Source organism: Rhinatrema bivittatum, chromosome 2, assembly GCF_901001135.1.
Source record: "Rhinatrema bivittatum chromosome 2, aRhiBiv1.1, whole genome shotgun sequence".
Classification (NCBI taxonomy): Eukaryota; Metazoa; Chordata; class Amphibia; order Gymnophiona; family Rhinatrematidae; genus Rhinatrema; species Rhinatrema bivittatum.
Window position 1 is genome coordinate 295370664 of NC_042616.1, and position 19359 is coordinate 295390022.

General features: G+C 43.1%; 1 protein-coding gene across 1 annotated transcript in view; it reads left to right on the top strand.

The window, feature by feature from the left end:
* The window catches only part of SUSD5 (sushi domain containing 5), a 368081-nt gene that overhangs the window by 209469 nt on the left and 139253 nt on the right, over positions 1-19359 (top strand). Inside the window, exon 4 of the mRNA XM_029587083.1 lies at positions 3143-3331. Within this exon, the coding sequence (XP_029442943.1) occupies positions 3143-3331 (189 nt within the window). The remainder of the gene's footprint in view (positions 1-3142; positions 3332-19359) is intronic.

The window sequence follows — 19359 nt, forward strand, 5'->3', positions numbered from 1 at the left end:
ATCAGGAGAAGTAATATCAGAGCTGGGTCACGGACATCAGGAACAAACATCTGGACTGGAACACAGATACTGGATCAGGAGACAGACCTTAGGGCTGGAACACAGACATCTGGAACAGCAGGTGAACATCAGGACTAGAACGTAGACAATAGGACAAGACGAGGAGCTCCAACGAAGAACAGGAAACACAGGACCTTGAAGAAGTGCTGGACAAGGACGACTCCTGGAGCGAAGGACAGCAGGATCCCAGGAGTGACCAACTCCTTGCGAAGGCAAAGCTGGAATGAACCCTGAGCCCTTTTGTAGGGCCGAAGAGGACAACGCCCAGGGAGGGGTCAGCAGAGGGCCACACCTGGCTGGCCCTTGAAAAGCTGGAGAGGAGGCGCGCGCCCGCGCCTAAGGAGAGCTGGGAGAAGAGAGAGCTGGAAGCTGGTGGTGTCCTCAGCCACGTGGAAGGCCGAGGGAAGCAAGGCAGGAGTGGCAGCCCTGCCCTGAAGCTGGACGAAGGGCAGGCTGCTGGAGCGGCTCCCAGCCGCGAAGACAAAAGCAGGAAGCTGTAGAAGGGCTGGCTGCAGGACAAGCAGGGAGCTGTAGCAGGCTGCAGGCACCGGCAGGGACGGCCTCCCTGCCGGCTGAAGACCCCGGGAGCGGCAGAGCTCGTTGGGGAGAGGCAGGAGCAGCAACAAAGGACCCAGCCGCATGGGGGAGCTCCCGGCGGCCCGACCCTGCCGTGCAGGGCTGGAGGCAGATGGGGAGGAGCCCGGCAACGGCGGCACACCCGCCGCGAAGAGGACAGCGTCAGCGGCCCGACTGGCCGCGGAAGGTAAGGAGCCTGCCCGCGCTCCTCGCGGGCAGGACCGCAACAATTAGTATACTGTTACTGAATTTATTTTTATCCCAGTGATTACATATTAAAATTATATTTCTATTTTGCTCTGTAAAAAGTTCTAAAGATGCAATGAAATATAAAAACAGTTTTCAATGTAAGCTAAATAGAAGGTCCAGTTTGACTGAGAGCTGAATATGCAAAGGCTTTGGGTAACTTTTGGGGATTCTTGGACAAACGCCAAGATCTGAAATTTCTCCCCCTCTTACTGGCTAAATTTTGTCTGGGTAACTCACTGCCCACACTATATTTACCCAGATAAAAAAAGTGTTCCAGGGACATGGTTACATTTTAGCTAATCAGCTCTGATATTCAGCGCTACCCACCTAGGTTATCCAGGTACATCTGCTCTGAAAAATACTAATCTGGATAAGTGCTATTGAATTTGCAGATAAAGTTACCCAAGCAAATTTCTCACTCACTGGCACAGTGAATATATATCTACCTTTAAGCAGTCTGAATGACTGGAGCCTAAGATGTTAATGCCTTGGAAATGCTGCACCTCACTGACATAACTCTTTTCAACATTCATGCCTACTGCTTCTCCTTCAACACACAGTATGCATATTTAAAAAATAAGATTGTTATTCTGCTCTACTTCCCAATTAAATAGCAAACTTTACACTGTAATAACAATAATCCCCTCCAAAGAGGCCATCAACTGCCACTATTGCTTAATTACTGTTCATTATTGTAGTATATGTTTCCCACTGCTTATGTGTCACCATGACATAAGAACATAAGATCTGCCTTACTGGGTCAGACAAAAGGTTCATCAAGCCCATTATCCTGTTTCTAACAGCGACCAATCCAGGTCACAAGTACCTGGCACGATCCCAAAGTGCCTGGCAGGACTTAATAAGTCATAGATTAGTCAAACAACAGATCCACTTTTTGTAAGCATTAAATGTTGATCATGGACCACCTAAGAAATGAGCATTGTGCCAGTTCAGTGTCTCTTTCTATATTAAATATCCCTTAAAAACTATGGCAGATGGCTTTGTTCAATATTCAGTTCAGGAATATTCAGCTATAATAGTGTCACTGGAATAGCTCTCTGCCATTGGAATGGATGACGTTGAAGAGACTGTATTTCAATGTGTACTGATGTGAAAAATGCATGTTCACTTACAGGGTCAGGAAATGCTGGCACACCAGCATTATTCATCACCGTTCACATATAGGGGGACACCATTTGCCATATGTACACCAACACAATGCATTAATACCATATCATCTATTGTTATTACTTTCATATAAGCAGGATAAACCAACATTTCATCTAATCTCTCTAGATCATTAAAGTCCAAAAATTTTGCTTTGATGGCTATATGGTTATAGATGTCTACATTTCCATATACAGTATGATGGATGAGAATAAACTTAGAATCATTTATGTTTGTGTTCACCTGTTCAAATGGGTACTCGCATCCCCAGAATTTCTGGTTAGTGACAGATGGGTGTGTACTTTGGAAGCATTTGGATAATTACTGGGTGTAGCATGGTGTGTTCTCGTAGATGCGCTTCTAAATGATTGTTTGATAGAAATGCAGGTCTATAAATATGTGAACTTGTATGAAATCCCAGAAATATAACTTCTCTTGTATTTGTCATCAAATGTTGCACAATACGAAGAATTATTGCTCTCTGAAGGGTTGATATTTCTCTGCTATAAGTCTCATGGTCTGTGTCTATTTGGCATGTATTAGTAGTACTGCTGTCCTATATTTGTTATGTACTGAAAGTTGCTTTGTTGTCTTAGGGTACTGCAATAGATAGCAAGACATGTCTCAGGAATCAAGACACAGCCAGCTTATGAAATTAGTCAGTACTTGCTGCAGTTAAAGTAAATGACTGATTTTATCAGACTCATTTTAAATACCAACTGCATAAACCTAGAACTGTTGATAAAGCAATATTTATAATAAAGGAAAAATAGTCAGATAACTAGAAATCAAGAAGGCAATGATTAGTATGCTTTTATATTTTATTTTGGAAAACGCTTTTTCTGTAACACTGGGCTGTGCCCTGAAAAAGATTAATCCTGGATTTAGAAATCTGGAATTGTGCACTGGGTATGTTTTTTGTCGAAGGACACGTGTCAGCCACATAACCTCAAGGTTCCGTATGAGATCATGGAATGGCAGGAAACGTATTCATCATGCTAATCATGTGGACATGCAGTTTGATAAAACCAATGCAGAAAATACATAATTCATAACTGGTTTTTTTTGTGCTGTTTTTCTTTCTTCTCAGACAAACCATGTGGAGACCCTCCTTCCTTCCCTCACACCGCCCTGCACGGTCACACAGGGTATGAGATGGGGGATGAGTTACTGTACGTGTGTTCTGAGGGCTATATAATGGGCAACCAAGAAGCTGCCTTCACCTTGCTGTGTGACACCTGCGGGGAGTGGTACGGACAGGTGCAGGCCTGTGTCAAAGGTAAGCAGGTTCCGGGCACTCACACAGGGAGTCCTGCACAGTTAGGCCCCAGCCTCAGTGAGGGGTGGGGGTCATCTTAGCAGTCACTTTTTGCACTCTCCACCCATCCAAATTTAGAAGGGCTCTTGTGTTTTTTCATTTGAAAGCCAAATTGACAAATAGCCAGTGTATTCAAGAAGCAGGACCAATATCTGGAAAGCAATTTGCCACCTTCCTCTCATTTTTTTTTTTTTGGAGTACTTAGGAAATAAGGAAAGAAAAGCTGCCTAAAATGAATTTAAATGAAGAAGCACTGCCAATCCCTGCAGGTTATTTTGTGTGTGAGACAAGATGAGCCTTAAAGGGAAACACAAGCATTTATCTCAGAATATACCTTTTGGTTCTGTCCCGCCCCCCCTCTCCCCCCCCTCCCACCTCAGCCCTTCAGATGATATTAGCCTTCTAATTTCAGTTAGTAATAAAGTTACCTAAGCATAACTCAGTCTCTCTTTCTCTTAAAAAAAAAAAAAAGAAGAATCTGTCTCATTCTGATGACATAACAGCATCGAGAAACAGTGAGGTCATCGGCAACAGTTTGTTGTGATAATTTTTTCTGAGAGCATAGGCTCAGTTCCAAAGGCCTGGTTTATTCAAGCTTTATTTTTCTTTCTATTCTGTGTCTCTCAGAAAAAAAAAAATTTTTAGAGACTGATATTCATAGAAACCCGAGCACCTGATCTAAATGCCTCGGTTGTAGGTGCCTACAGTTAGGCAAATTTTCAGCTGAACTTAAACGCTCAAATTTTGGGCTGAAACTCTTCTAACTTTAGGAGCCTAAAATTGAGGCAGCTCCTTTTTAGGTTTGCTATTTATTCGCCTACATTTTGGCACTTAAGTTAGGTGCCTAGTGCTGAAAATAAGTGGTAAGCAGTGCCTAAATTTAAGGAACTTGGCTCTAGTTAATTTTCTAAACTGCCAATTTAGGCTCCTAACTCCTAAAGTCAAGGTGTCTAAATATTTTGAAAATTGACTCCTTAAACAATGGACAGAGTAAAATAGCCACTTATTTCATTATTGTACTTTCCCCACACACTCAGAAACATCAGATTCTCATTGCCAGAGACCCTTAGTATCCACAAAGGGGTTTTACCACTGATACAAAATGAGTACAACATTAAGAGCCTTGTTCTAAAAAAGAACTTTTTCCTATTCTGTACCTACAGAAAACATCCTTATTAAATAGGAAGGATCCTTCGTGGCTGATCCAGCTACAAATGTTCTTGCATGTGAAGTGTTTGGGCAAACAAAAATACCAAATCAATAAATCTAATTGGAGGAATTGCAGTTTCTGGGTGCAGGCATTGGTTACACTTGACATTTTGTGCCTGGAAAGCGATTTACGCTTTGTGTGTGTCTATCAAACCAAAAGACCAAAAACCACAGTGTGGAGAAAAAGATGTCCAAACAATAAAACCACAACTGATCAGAATTTATATCAACAACTAACTTATTGAGACCGTCATATAGAAAAGCTGTATACTACACATTTGCTTAAAATGTGTTCAAAAGGACACAAAGCCCTACATCAACTTACTTAAAGACAGCTTTAATCATTGGTCCATATTTTCTTTTATATATAGAAATTGCATTAAAAGTTAAAAAAATGTAGACAACAGCACTTATCTTAATAAATTTGCTTTTGCCACTTCAAATGAGGATGCATTACAACTTTAAATCACTACACATCATGTCGGAAGAGGAAGAGGAGAAAAACATGTTGCATGCCGGGAAGTAGTGGCTTAAAGTTGCAATGGATCTTCCTTTGAAATGGAAAAAGGAAGGATAAGACTAAAGCTGGGGAGGAGGAAGGAGACGGGACCGGGGATTGAACTGACTGTGGGGATGGGCACAGAAGGAAGGAAGGAAGGACTGAGCATTGAGCTAGCCAAGAGACAGGAAGCAAGATGGATGGCAAGGGAGAGAGAGCTAGAGGGATGGGTCATGAGGGAGCGATGGAAAGATGGAGGGAAACAGCTGGAAGGAGGGAGAGAGTGATGGGGAAGAAGGGAAAAATGAGAGTGTTGGGGAGGGATGAGAGAGTGTGTAGGAGGAAAGAGGAGAGGAAAGAATACAAAAAAATGGAGAAAAGAGATAGCAGAGTAGACAGGAGGCAGGAAGAGAAGAGGGGACAAAATGATGTGCAGAGAGTGAGGGAAGATGGAGAGCCGGATGGGAATGAAAGAGGAAGATTGAGAACTGGAAGATGGAGAGACAGATTGAAAGATGGGAGAATCAGCTTTCCCATACAGCAGTCTGCAGTGCTACTGCTAAGCCTCTTATTTAGGGATGTGCTTTCATTCAATTTCATTTCTTTAAGCATATACATTTTTTATGTGCGTAAAATCGTATTTATATGCTCCAGTTGCTTCTGTTCATTGGGTGGCACAGAGCACCATCACAATTTCTATTAAGATTCCTCTTGCTCTGTAAGGTATATATTGGGAGATAAAATGGTCTGGTGAGGAAAGTTCAGGATTTGTAATCAGGAATTCTTGATTCTAAATCCATACACTGCCAATGACTCTCTGGGTCAGTGTTCTTCAAGGTAAGGCTTGCAGGCCAGTGGGAAGCTCCCACGGACCCCTAGTGCGCAGGAGCCTGATGGATTCACTGCCACTGGGGAAGCAAATAGGGGTGTGCATTCGTTTGCAACGTATTGGCCATCCGCAATGTATATGCCATATTCGTTGTATTCGTAGGGATCACGAAACGTATGGCGAACCCCCACAAATACAACGTATCACTAACGAATAAACCCCCACCCTCCTGACCCCCAAGACTTGCTAAAAGTCCCTGGTGGACCAGCGGGGGTCCTGGAGCGATCTCCTGCACTCGGACCGTCGGCTGCCAGTATTCAAAATGGCGCCGATATCCTTTGCCCTCACTATGTCACAGGGGCTACCAGTGCCATTGGTCGGCCCCTGTGACATAATAAGGGCAAAGGCCCTGTTCACATGGTAGGAGCACAAGATGGCACCGGCTGTCCATTGCTCCTACCATGTGACAGGGGCCGACCAACGGAAGAGCACTGTAGAGGGAGGCATGAAGGCACTGAGCTACAGACGGCGAGCAAACTGGGGTACTAATTGGAAACACCGGGTTGTCCCTTGCACGAGCAAGTTCTAAAATCCATCTACATGCACACGTAAAAGCCAGAAGAGTCCTAGGAAAGAAATCCTAAGTACGTTTTCTCAAGCAATCTCTTAGGATTAGACGCATACTTATGCGCGAGAGGTGTAGTTTAAAACATACGCACACAAGTGTGCGCACAATTTAAAATCGCAGCATATCTCTGCTCGCACACCGATATGCGTGTGTTTGGGTGCACGCGCGCTCATTGTGAAATTAGCCTATGAGTGTCCTGGTTGGGAGAAGCACTGCCTCACAGGTACGCTATACCCCCAAAAATGTTATAAAAACATTTTTTTCTAGATGGACCGTTGGCATGATCTCTCTATTTAAGAAGGTAAAACAGTATGGTGTCTGAGAGCATTGGTTGGGTTCTGCAACGTATCAAAGCACCTGCTCCTTAGCTCTGTTTCTTCTTCTTTTGGTCTTATTTTTAGGTTTCATTTTATTTCTTACATTTGATATGTTAATAAGAGGCAGGCACATATTAATGCCAAATCCTCTTTTATAAAACAGCTTTTTACCTTTGACCTCTTTTCAGTTTTGCTTTATTGATTTATTTTGCCATTTGTTTGGCACTCCTACCAGGGCACCGCAGAAGATTTACAGCTGGGGCTGCAGCGCAATCCATACATGTGTTGGAGGAGTGGATGAAATAAATCAGGAGGGGTTTCATGGAAGGCTAAGCGGAACAAATGAGTTTTAAGTTTTGTTTTGACTATATCTTGGACATCTGGTGGGACTTGTTCCAAAGAAAGGCAGTAAGAAGTGAAAAGGTACGAAGATGAGAGGAAGCTTGATAGATGCGCGGGATAGCAAGAATTGTACAACTAGACAAGCAAAGACAGTGTGAAAGCAAAGACTATAGCAAGAAGTTAGAGTAGAAAGAGAGGATAGAGCAAGATCCTGGAAGAGTTTAAAAACAAAGGCAATTTGACATAACAGCAGTACTTCTCAGGGAGCCAAGGCAGTGAAGCTAGAAGGAATGAAGTGTGGAAATAGTAAGGATAGGTACTAGAAGAGAAGACGAGCTGCAGTTTTGTAGGATCTGGAGTGGAGTAAGTTGCTCCAGTCAGGAAGCAAAGAGAGCATGAAGGAGTGCATGACAGGCATCAAAAGTGAGAGAGGAACACATTTTCTTAATTTGGAAAAGTTGATGACTGAGAGAGGAGCAAAGAGTGGATATATATATGGGAGGAAAAAGGGGGAGGGATCGAAAATGACAGCCAAGGTTCAGCCGACTCTGAAAAGGGGATTGGTGTGGAATAAACTGCAGGAAACCCTGGTGGAGGACAAACAATGCAAGTAAAAGCAAAAAAGACCCAGAAAACCTCGATTTTGGATGGATTTCAAATGAGAGCATGTGAATGCATCCATGAGGTAATAAAATAGAGTTGGAAAGGCAAATAGATACAGAGGAGGATGGGGAGAAAAAGGTGAGATAATCAGGTGTCTTCTGCAAAATAATGGATATGCGTAACAAAGACCATGAAGATAAATCGGTAGATAAAAAGGGGGACTATGAGCCGAGTCTTGGGGAACACCAACAGCTAATGGTGAGGGATCAGAGAAAGAGTTATATTTATTTATTTATTTATTTAGCATTTTTCTATACCGAACTTCATGGTTAAATACCATATCAGATCGGTTTACATCGAACGGGGGATAGAGAAAAATCTTGTAACAGAAATGGAACAGTACAAAATACTCAGAAGAGAGCAGTAAGTTACATTAAACAAGGACTATAAACTTGGAGGCTTACAGCTTAGAAGTAAGAAGAATAGAAGGCCCAAGAAGGGCAATAACTTAAACACAAAAGTTGTAATGGATTCAGATTAAACAGGAAACAATATTATCTGAGGAGTTAGGATAATCATAATAATAGGCAACAAAATAGTAGCATGGTTCCGTAGCTCGTGAATAGGTTGTTTGTCTATTGTGAGTCTGAAGGATCCGAGAAGGCTTGTTGGAACAGCCAAGTCTTAATTTTTTTTTTGAATGTTAGTAGGCATGGTTCTAGCCTGAGGGTCTGCGGGGAGGCTATTCCAGATGTTTGGACCTGCAAAAGAAAAAGCTCGGACCCTATATGTACAAGGATCCCAAGGGAGCAAGTCAGCAAGGGAGAAAGCAAGCCAACTGAGAACCAAGCTAGATACATCCAGGGATAACAGGGTCCATGTGAGCAGCATGGTCCAAGGTATGAGATGACATATGGCAGACAAGACCAGCAGAACAAGAACTGAGGAGGAAGCCAGGAGGTTGAGAAGTCAGGAGGTTTGTGCAGCAGAGGCAGCCCAACAGATTTGCTGAAATAGGATGAACAAAGGCAAGCTAAAAGGGATCGACTGTTTGTATTGTCTTCAAAATATGTATCTGATTCAGGGCTGCCTGCATGGGGTTCTATTGGGGATCATCTTAGTAGCCCCTATCTTACTGTTTATACTAGAAGGAACTTTCAAAAACCTGTAAATATTAATATCTCTACAGAAATGGAGTAAAGTTGGATATTAATTTTTAACAACCATGTGAATGGTCTAAACCATCTGCTAGGACGACTACTTTCACACAGCTTTTGTGTTTGCAAAGAATATTATAGTGTGCAAACCAAGGGGAGATATACCAGTTCTTTATTGCTAAGTTTAATAAGTATTGCTCAGAGTGCCATCCTATATCAGAGAAGACTGGCGCCTCAGATAGCTCAGAGCAGGCAGACTTGCACCGTGTCTTCATGTGTGGTCCTCTCACTGGAAGGCGATGTAGACAGGGACTTCACTAGCTTCAGAGATACCACAGAATCCCCAGCGAGGTTAGTTGCTATTTTGCCTTCCTTTTACATTCATGATTCTAACAAACTGAGAAAGAATCCAAACTCGATTCTTTCTACGTTTTTGAAGGAATTCTCTTATAATGTTTACAGACCTGATGATAAGGCAGCAAGGAGGGAGCAGAAGCTAACAATTTCTACTAGCTCTGGTTTCAGAGCAGGATGGCCAAATAAAATAGAGATTGGGAGGTCCATATTCAGAGGCATTTAGGCGGATAACTCACTAGTTAACTGGCTAAATTAATACTTTGGGAAATTAGTCGTCTAACATTTAGCCAGAAAACTTAGGAGCGTTCCAGGGGTGTTTCAAGAAGGAATTACGCTAGCTGGATAAGTTATCCTGCTGACTTCAATATTCAGAGTGAGCCTGGGCACACCAAAGAATTGTTCTAAAGTTAGCCAGATAATAGGAACAGAGGAGGATGAGGGGAAAAAGGTGAGATAATCAGGTGTCACCTGCACTATAAGTTTATCCGGCTAAGGAGGTTATTTTCCAAGCCGCGATAGGTCCTTATCGCGGCGGTAAGATTTAAATTAGGGAGAGGGGAGGAGTCGGGGGCGGAATTAGAGAGGGAAATATGTTAATCGGCGGCGAACATTATCGCCGGCAGTAGTGCGGGGAATAACACCACCTTTTACGGTGGCGCTATGCCCGCAATAGCCTGCAGCCAGCCACACTGCGGCAGGCGAAACCGCACGAAATGATGAATCTTGGCCTAACTGTGCAATCTGAACTGTAAATGAATATGTACCCCTGCACTGCTAAATGCAATAAATGCAAAACCCGATAGAGGAATTGAGCTTACTCACTGGCTGTGGCAGCTACGGCAGTTAATTATCCTGGAGCTAGCTGCCTGTTGCTGGAAGCAAACAGGAGTCTGCAGAGTAACATTATCCTCTAGAAGAGTGAACAGGTCAAGTAGGAGAAGCCAAGGCATTTGCCTTCCCTTCACCTTGTGCTCTTTGATTCGTGTCCTGGTCACTGGCTTGCCAAATGATCTACACTCGCTGAGAAATAGTGCTTCTATCTGAAATGAGTGCATTTCTTTAGGGTGGCATCTAAATTCAGGGTTAACATTTGTACATGAGCAGCGCCATGAGCTGGCTGAAGCAATACCGGCATCCTTTCAGATTCCCAAGGCAGAGCATAACATGATAGGGTAAGGCGCTTGCTTCCTACAGAGTGGGTTACAATCATGAGGTAATGCACAATAATTTGTAACTGAGAGATGTTTCCAAAGAGGGGGGAGAAAAAAAGTAGCCTTGCGTTACCTATTTCCTGTCTCTACGCCCTGAAAAGAGCAGTGTGCTTGGAGAACACAAGAGATATTCAGCCAAGGCCTCAGGCAGAGGACCAGGAAAGCAATACTTTAGCCTGTTTGTTTGTACTCTGATACAGTGGAAAATTCTATTTAAAATATAACACCTCTAAAAAGCGCAGTGTAACTCCAGTTTAGCATGTGAGGGCTGGCTTCATGTGAGTAACAGGAAGAGAAAGAGACAGGAAGAGGGAGCCGGGGCAGGCAACTGAATTTACAGCACAGGATTCATTAGGAAAACCACTGAGGACTGTGCTGCTGTAATATTTCAAACTGATTTCCCTATCGCTTCATAAAGGCTTGATCTTTGGTAGTTAAAAGAGTATTAAAGAATAAAGTAGGTGAAACACTAGAAATACAAGGGCTGTACCAGAACAAAATTGCTTCCTTTGTCAGGCAACACATCCTGCAAGCAGAAAGCTGCAGTGTTATTATTCTAATTCGCAATGCCAAGTCTAGGTCGTTGCTTTTTTTTTTTTTTTTTTTTTAAGGGAATCTTGCATCTTGGCCATGAATCAGAGAAAAAGGCATCATGTGAGAATTCTCATGAAGAGCTGTCCAATGCATGGTGGTGGGCAGCAGTCGTCCACGCACCGTGTGCATTATACAAAGGGGAAAAACCACCGGAGGTGTGGGTTCCTTCAGGAGTGACTGGGGAGTGCTGAGAGAGTTCTACAGAATGTTGTCTCTTGCTGGGATTAAGTGGAATTGGTTTTTGTTATTATTGGGATAGTAGGGATTCTTTACTGCCCTTCTGTGAGAGAGGGCGGTTTGGCTAAGTGAAGTGAAGTTATTATATTTTTGCTGTATTTTTATTTAATTTTAATATTTTATTGATTTTTTTATTTCTTAATTGCATGCTATAATCATGTTGTGAACCACTCTGAGTTTTGTTTGAGAAAAGCAGGGTATAAACATGGAATGGAATGTAAAGTAATGTTAACCCTTCAGAGCTGAAGCACTTGAAAACATTCCAAAGTGTAAATCTGTGACAGATAAAGCAGCTTTTAGGCAACCAAGGGCTAAAACAACATCAAAGGAAATATGCCACTTGCTGGAAAAAAAAGAAATCTTGCCTGACATCCTAATCATGAACTGTTATGTAATTAATTAGAAAAGTCCTAATTAGTTTGTATACAGGGGCTATGTAAGACAGAGGGACTGCAGAAGAGCTGGGAATGGCCTCTCTTTGCTTAGGTGATGGCAGAGGTAGGCAACTCCAGTTCTCAAGTGCCGCAAGTCGGCCAGTTTTCAGGACATCCATAATGAATGCAAATGAGATGTACATGTATGGAATAGAAGCAGTGCATGCAAATGCACGTCATGAATATTCAGTGCGGATATCTTGAGACCCCAACTGACATGTGACAATCGAGGTCCAGAGTTGCCTACCCCTGTTTTATTTATTTATAAAATGTATAGCTCACTTATCTACAATACTAAGCAGAAGGCATTGATTTGAAAAATACTCCCTGCCATCTCCTTCCTTTTCGCATCCAGTTTGTATTAATAGGGCTGTTTTAGAGTTATGGCACTTGACCTTTTGGCAGTGGTATTTACTGACAGTCCTCAAAGACCACAAATGGGTTGGGTTTTCAAGATATCTCTAATGAATAGGCATGAGATGAGGTAGTGTGCATGCAAATATATCTCATGCCTATTCATTAGGTCTATCCTGAAAACCTGACCCATTTGAAAACCGCCTGAACAGTGGGCGATTATCCCATTTACAATAGTAGATATTCAAGAAAATTAGATGTTTGGGCAGTGTTTGCTTATGGGAACTCCAAACTGCAGGGAATGAATCAACCCACATATATATATATATATATATAGATCTACATTTTTGCTTTTCATTGTTCTTTATTTTATCCATGAATTTAAGAGTTTATTATGATTGAAAACAATGACTCATTATTTTTCTGGGTGAATATTAAAGTTTATTTTGGTGGAGAGAAGCCAGGATAATGAAACAACATTATTAGATTCCCCCAACCATCCGCTTAGCAGCATCCCCATCTTTACCCACATCCCCTGCTTAACATGCCCCTATGTCTCTCCTCCCACCCCACTGAAAATCTCTCTCCATCCCACCCATTTACCCTCCAACAAACACACACACACTACAACTGTTACGAAGGCCGGCCATGGAGCTCGTGGCCGGCTCTTCTCATTTTTCTCTCGCGGCCACAGAGGACTCTCCCGCGCGCGGCAGGAACGCCATCGCCATCCTCCTCCAGCCCTCGCGCGGTTCACCCGTCGTCGAGCTCCGTTCCGGCTGGGGCCTCCTCTAGCACGCGCCTTCCTCCAAGATTTAAAGGGGCCGCGACGCGCTAGGGCTGCCGGGCCTCCCCTGCTGATGTCATTTCCTCAGGGATACTTAAGGCAAGCTCTGATTATCAGAGCTTGCCTTTGCAACTGGCTTCCTTGTAGTTGTCTGGGCTCCTGATATTGTGCCTGCCTCTAAGAATCCTTCATTTGACCGCTGCCTGATTTTGACCTCTACTTGTTCTTCGACCACGCTTGACCGCTGCCTGACCACGACCTCTGTTTGTTCTTCGACCATGTCTGCCCTCCGGAACCCGACTTCTGCTTGATTGACCATGCTTATCCTCCAGCCCTGTTCCAGCATCCTGCTGTCTTCGTCTGTCTGTTCCTGCGCACCCCCAGGTAGTACCCTTGGACTGATTCTTGGTACTGACCCGGCTTGCTTCTTGATCCGACTCACCTGCCTGCCGCCTGCCAAAGACCTCAGCCTGCTCTTTCGATCTTACCTGACCTCTGGATCGTGACCCTTGCTTCTTGACCACTCCTTGGACTGATCTCTGGATCTCGACCTTTGCCTGCCTGACCTCGCCTCCAGATTCTGGCTCTGTTCCTCGCCTTATCATCACCAACTCTGTTCTAGTTCTTCCTGCTCTAAGCTCGAACCCGACTGCGCTCCTTCTGTGTCTGTGGGCATGCCGGACTTCCATTCTCCCCAGAGACCCTGCGAGGCCACCTAAGTCCAAGCGGCCGGGTCCCTACGGGCTCCTCCTGGGGTGACCTCGGGCTTCCAGTGGTGAAGTTCTTCCCTAGCCTCTGTCTCCTCCAGTGCTCCACCCCCTGGGGGCAGTTGCCTTCTGTTTCCTTCAGGAGGTGTTCCATCTCTGCTCCAGGACAGGGGTCCACCCCCGAGCGCAACAACAACAGCATTCATCCCGGCTCCCAGCTTCTTCTCTCCCTCAGCTGCAACTTACTGAGGCTCCCTCACTCCTCAACACTGCACTCCTGCTTTTATGCAGGGTCAGGATGCCTGCGGGAAGTGCTTCTGGTGGACAGGGCCTGCTTGAAATGCATTCATGGCACCAAACAGCAGGCACTTTAGCTGCTTATGGGGAGGAGGCAGGACTTGAAACAGCATGCGCTTTGGCCCACACTGGCTACCAGTAGTGGCTGGAGGTCTTGAAATGTTGCATCCTCTGGAGCAGCTCTTTAATCAACCTAAAAATTAGGGTGAATATCGGTTTATTTATTTATTTATTTATTTGATAACTTTTTAATACCGACATTCGTAGGGCACATCATGCCGGTTTACAATCAACTCAAGGAAGTAGAAAGTTACATTGAACAGGGAACAGGGGAAGGGAAGCAGGCAAGAAAGGGAGAGAAGGGGCCAGGAATGAGCAAGGAATGAGCAAGGAGGAATAGAAAGGCAGTAGAATGTCACCTTTGGAAAAATCCAGGAATTTATGGGTGAAAATCGGTTTAAACTGAAAATGAAGGACCCTGAATGAATCACTGAATAATTTCTCAATGAAAAATTCAACGATGTCAGGACTTCAAAAAGATACAAACCTAGACTATGATGGCAGATAGAACCTCAAAGCCTCATCTAATCTGCCCATTATCCTTTCCTATGGTAATACTGCTGTCCTTCTTGATTTTTGGTTTTACCTTTGCTTCCTGCATCCAAAGATCTTGTGTGTTTATCCCAGGCTTTCTTGAATTGCAATAACATTTTTGCTCCTACCATCTCCGCTGAGAGACTCTTCCATGTATCGTACACTCTCTCTGTGAAGAAATACTTCCTTATGTTATTCCTGAGCTACCTCTACTAGCTTCATTTCATGACCCTTTATTCATAAGAACATAAGAAATTTCCATGCTAGGTGAGACCAAAGGTCTATCAAGCCCAGTATCCTGTTTCCAACAGATGCCAAATCAGGCCAGGTTCAGGCCACAAGAACATGGCAAGTACCCAAACACTAAGAAGATCCCATGCTACTGATGCCAGTAATAGCAGAGGCCATTCCCTAAGTCAATTTGATTAATAGCAGTTAATGGACTTCTCCTCCAAGAACGTATCCAATCCTTTTTTAAACACAGCTATTCTAACTGCACTAACCACATCCTCTGGCAACAAATTCCAGAGTTTAATTGTGCGTTGAGTAAAAAAGAACTTTCTCCGATTAGTTTTAAATGTGCCTCATGCTAACTTCATGGAGTGCCCCCTAGTCTTTCTACTATCCGAAAGAGTAAATAACCGATTCACATCTACCCGTTCTAGACCTCTCATGATTTTAAACACCTCTATCATATCCCCCCTCAGTCGTCTCTTCTCCAAGCTGAAAAGTCCTAACCTCTTTAGTCTTTCCTCATAGGGGAGTTGTTCCATTCCCCTTATCATTTTGGTAGCCCTTCTCTGTACCTTCTCCATCGCAATTATATCTTTTTTGAGATGCGGCGACCAGAATTGTACACAGTATTCAAGGTGCAGTCTCACCATGGAGCGATACAGAGGCATTATGACATTTTCCATTTTATTCACCATTCCCTTTCTAATAATTCCCAACATTCTGTTTGCTTTTTTGACTGCCGCAGCACATTATACCGACGATTTCAATGTATTATCCACTATGACACCTAGATCTCTTTCTAGGGTTGTAGCACCTAATATGGAACCCAACATTGTGTAATTATAGCATGGGTTATTTTTCCCTATATGCATCACCTTGCACTTATCCACATTAAATTTCATCTGCCATTTGGATGCCAAATTTTCCAGTCTCACAAGGTCTTCCTGCAATTTATCACAATCTGCTTGTGATTTAACTACTCTGAACAATTTTGTGTCATCTGCAAATTTGATTATCTCACTCGTCGTATTTCTTTCCAGATCATTTATAAATATATTGAAAAGTAAGGGTCCCAATACAGATCCCTGAGGCACTCCACTGTCCACTCCCTTCCACTGAGAAAATTGCCCATTTAATCCTACTCTCTGTTTCCTGTCTTTTAGCCAGTTTGCAATCCACGAAAGGACATCGCCACCTATCCCATGACTTTTTACTTTTCCTAGAAGCCTCTCATGAGGAACTTTGTCAAACGCCTTCTGAAAATCCAAGTATACTATAACTACCGGTTCACCTTTATCCACATGTTTATTAACTCCTTCAAAAAAGTGAAGCAGATTTGTGAGGCAAGACTGGGTAAAGCCATGCTGACTTTGTTCATTTAACCATGTTTTTCTATATGATCTGTGATTTTGATGTTTAGAACACTTTCCACTATTTTTCCTGGCACTGAAGTCAGGCTAACCGGTCTGTAGTTTCCCGGATCACCCCTGGAGCCCTTTTTAAATATTGGGGTTACATTTGCTATCCTCCAGTCTTCAGGTACAATGGATGATTTTAATGATAAGTTACAAATTTGTACTAATAGGTCTGAAATTTCATTTTTTAGTTCCTTCAGAACTCTGGGGTGTATACCATCCGGTCCAGGTGATTTACTACTCTTCAATTTGTCAATCAGGCCTACCACATCTTCTAGGTTCACAGTGATTTGATTCAGTCCATCTGAATCATTACCCATGAAAGCCTTCTCCATTACGGGTACCTCCCCAACATCTTCTTCAGTAAACACCGAAGCAAAGAAATCATTTAATCTTTCCGCAATGGCCTTATCTTCTTTCTCCAGTGAAACTATTCAGACTTAGCAGAAATGCCTGTTCATATAATCAGGTTTTCACTCTTGTACAAATTAGGTAGTTTCTAACCCACCTTCATGAAGTATCCTGTATATTTTGTTGTTCCAACTGTAAGAATGAATGATTTATATCATGTTTTTGTAGTCAAGGCCAGAGCATCAATTCAATTAAACACTCCTCTGGCAATCAGTACACAACACCTACAGATTGAAACTATTTTATAGAATGAAATCTGAGCATATTTTACAGCACACATGAGTATGAATGAAATAAAAGCCACGTCAGAACTGTGAAATATTGATGTGGCAATTTACTACTACGCATAATTTGGAATATAGTAATCCTGCAGGAAAGAGTTACTCTCCGTACTGATAGTTTCTAAAGTGCTAATTTCATAGGGTGTAGTAAAGTTAGCTAAAAATGCAAGACCTGTTGACTAGAAAGCTTGCTAAACATTTGATAGTAAACAGAGTATATATTTTCTGTTTAGAGTTTATGTTAGAAAACTTGGTAGGAACATGAATTTAGAAAGTTTATCTGTTGGATTTACAAGCACATTTTATAGAAAAACATGATGTCATTATTGTATGCAGCCTCTTCTTATTTTCAGCAGTTTTAAAGCCTTCAGAACAAATTAATTCTAAAACATTGTTTCCTATTACAAAAAGCTATGAAATATATATACACTCAGACACACACACACATATATAATAGATAGAAATGGGATATTTTTTCTGTCTACACAGATAGATAGATAAGGGATTTTTTTAAATTGCTTTTGCCAATAATTTCTGAGAGAAAAAAGAATGTCTTTGTCCAAATGATCTGAGCTTCTACACATACAGATGTTACAGACAGCTTCTATTACACTGCCATGCTAAATACCAGCAATAGGTTCTACCAGTGTCTGTAAAGCAACATTTTGAATGTGTACGCTAAAGCCAAGGAGGAGGCACAGGCTGTTTCTCTAAGAACCAAGCAGGAGCCTTCTAACAGGGATTAGAACAAATGGCAGGTCTTCAGCGTGCCTGGGCATTGGCTTGGCTTTGATGCTCAAGAGCTGAATAGCCGCTTTCATGCCTTGACCCTTGTAACCCAACAGTGGCTATATTTGGAAGATTTATTACCATAAACTCTCTACAAAGTAAGTGCAGGACATGAGAAAAACGTGCTACAGCAATTCACAAGTCTGACTGATAGCTGCCCATCTTAATAAATAAGCCTGCATTGTACACTAGAGGCACAGGTTGATGCCCGGGTCCAGAAAAGAATCCCAGTCTCACATACTGAAGGAAGGAAGTCCTCTCTGCTTGGACCTCTTACGGCTGTAGCTCAGGCATACACTTTCTAGAGCAGTGTTTCTCAACTGGCAGTCCGCAAACTGACAGCGGCCTGGCCATGTAGTCCATGTAGCAACGGTTATTGCAGGAGAGAAAAGAAGATGGGCTGCAGCTGCCCCTGAGACCTGGATAGTTGCCCCTGGCACTGTGACTTAGACAGTCACCACCAGGGCCAACAGACACTCCCCCGACCTCTCTCCCCTTCCTCCCCCTCCCCACCACAGGCCTTTTTTTTTTCCCCAAAGGCAGCAACTGAAGCTTAAGAAATGAGCCCAAACTGAGTGGCCACACACTCTGCTCTCAGTTGCCACAGTGGCCCCCATTCCCTCCAGGCTTCTGGTCGAGTGGGGGCCTGAGAGCAGAATGTGCGGCGACTCAGTCTTCGGCCTGTTCCTTATTTTATTTTATTTTTATTTTTAGAGCACTCGTGAATTGCTTACAGATTCCGATAAACCTCACAAAGATTCAGTTGCTGCTGCTGCTGTCCCAGCGATTGGGCCTTGAGAAGGATCCAACTTAAAAAAGGTCCTTGGGAGAAGGAGGGGGTGAGGAGAAAGTTAGGGGGACTCTTTTGGCTAGCTGAGAAGAGGAATGGAGGGCAAAAGAGAGAGGGATTTTTTAAAAGATGGATATTGATGGGTGGTGGGGAGAGGGAGAGAGGAGGTGAAGCACATAACTCTGTACTAACAGATGGCAGTTTTGGGCTTGTGGGGGATGAGCTTGGTTTAAAGTTAAAATGTTTGGACCTTTGCCTCAATGAAATATATATATATATCTGTTTCTTTTAACTTACTGCTCTTGGAATTATGCATTGATGAAATAACATCTTAAAATAAAAAAAGAATACATTTTTATTTAATTGGCCACCTTCCTAAAATGACCTGGGCAGGCTGCAGGACTGACCCATGAGATTGAAGAGCGGGTTGAAGACTCCTCCCCTCCTCATCAATCTCATGGAGCCCCTTACTCCCCTTCCTCCTTTCTCCCCACCTCAGCCCTGCAGCTGGTCCACATCATATAAGGAAGGTAACTGAGCAGTCCCTGGCATACGAAAGGTTGAAAAACCACAGTTCTAGAGGCTGTCAGATAGTTGGACTAGGCATTCACTTTATTCACGAGTTACTAATGACCCCGTTAGCTCAAGCAGTGGAGCCAAGTCACACCTAATTAATGAAATATCTCAGCTGTAAGGAGTGGCAGTAAACGCACCTTCAAACAGCCCACATGATAATCTGCGCACAGAAAAGTGTCTTTTGTTAAGGGCGAAGGGGAGTTATTGATTTGCTAATTCAGAACAGCCAACAGTAGCACTGTTTCCTAAAAGTATATTTTTCCACGTAATTTTTCTTACTTTCTTTCGACAGCTAAGAGTTTGGCTGCTCCAAACTGTTTATGAGAGGCGCTTTGGT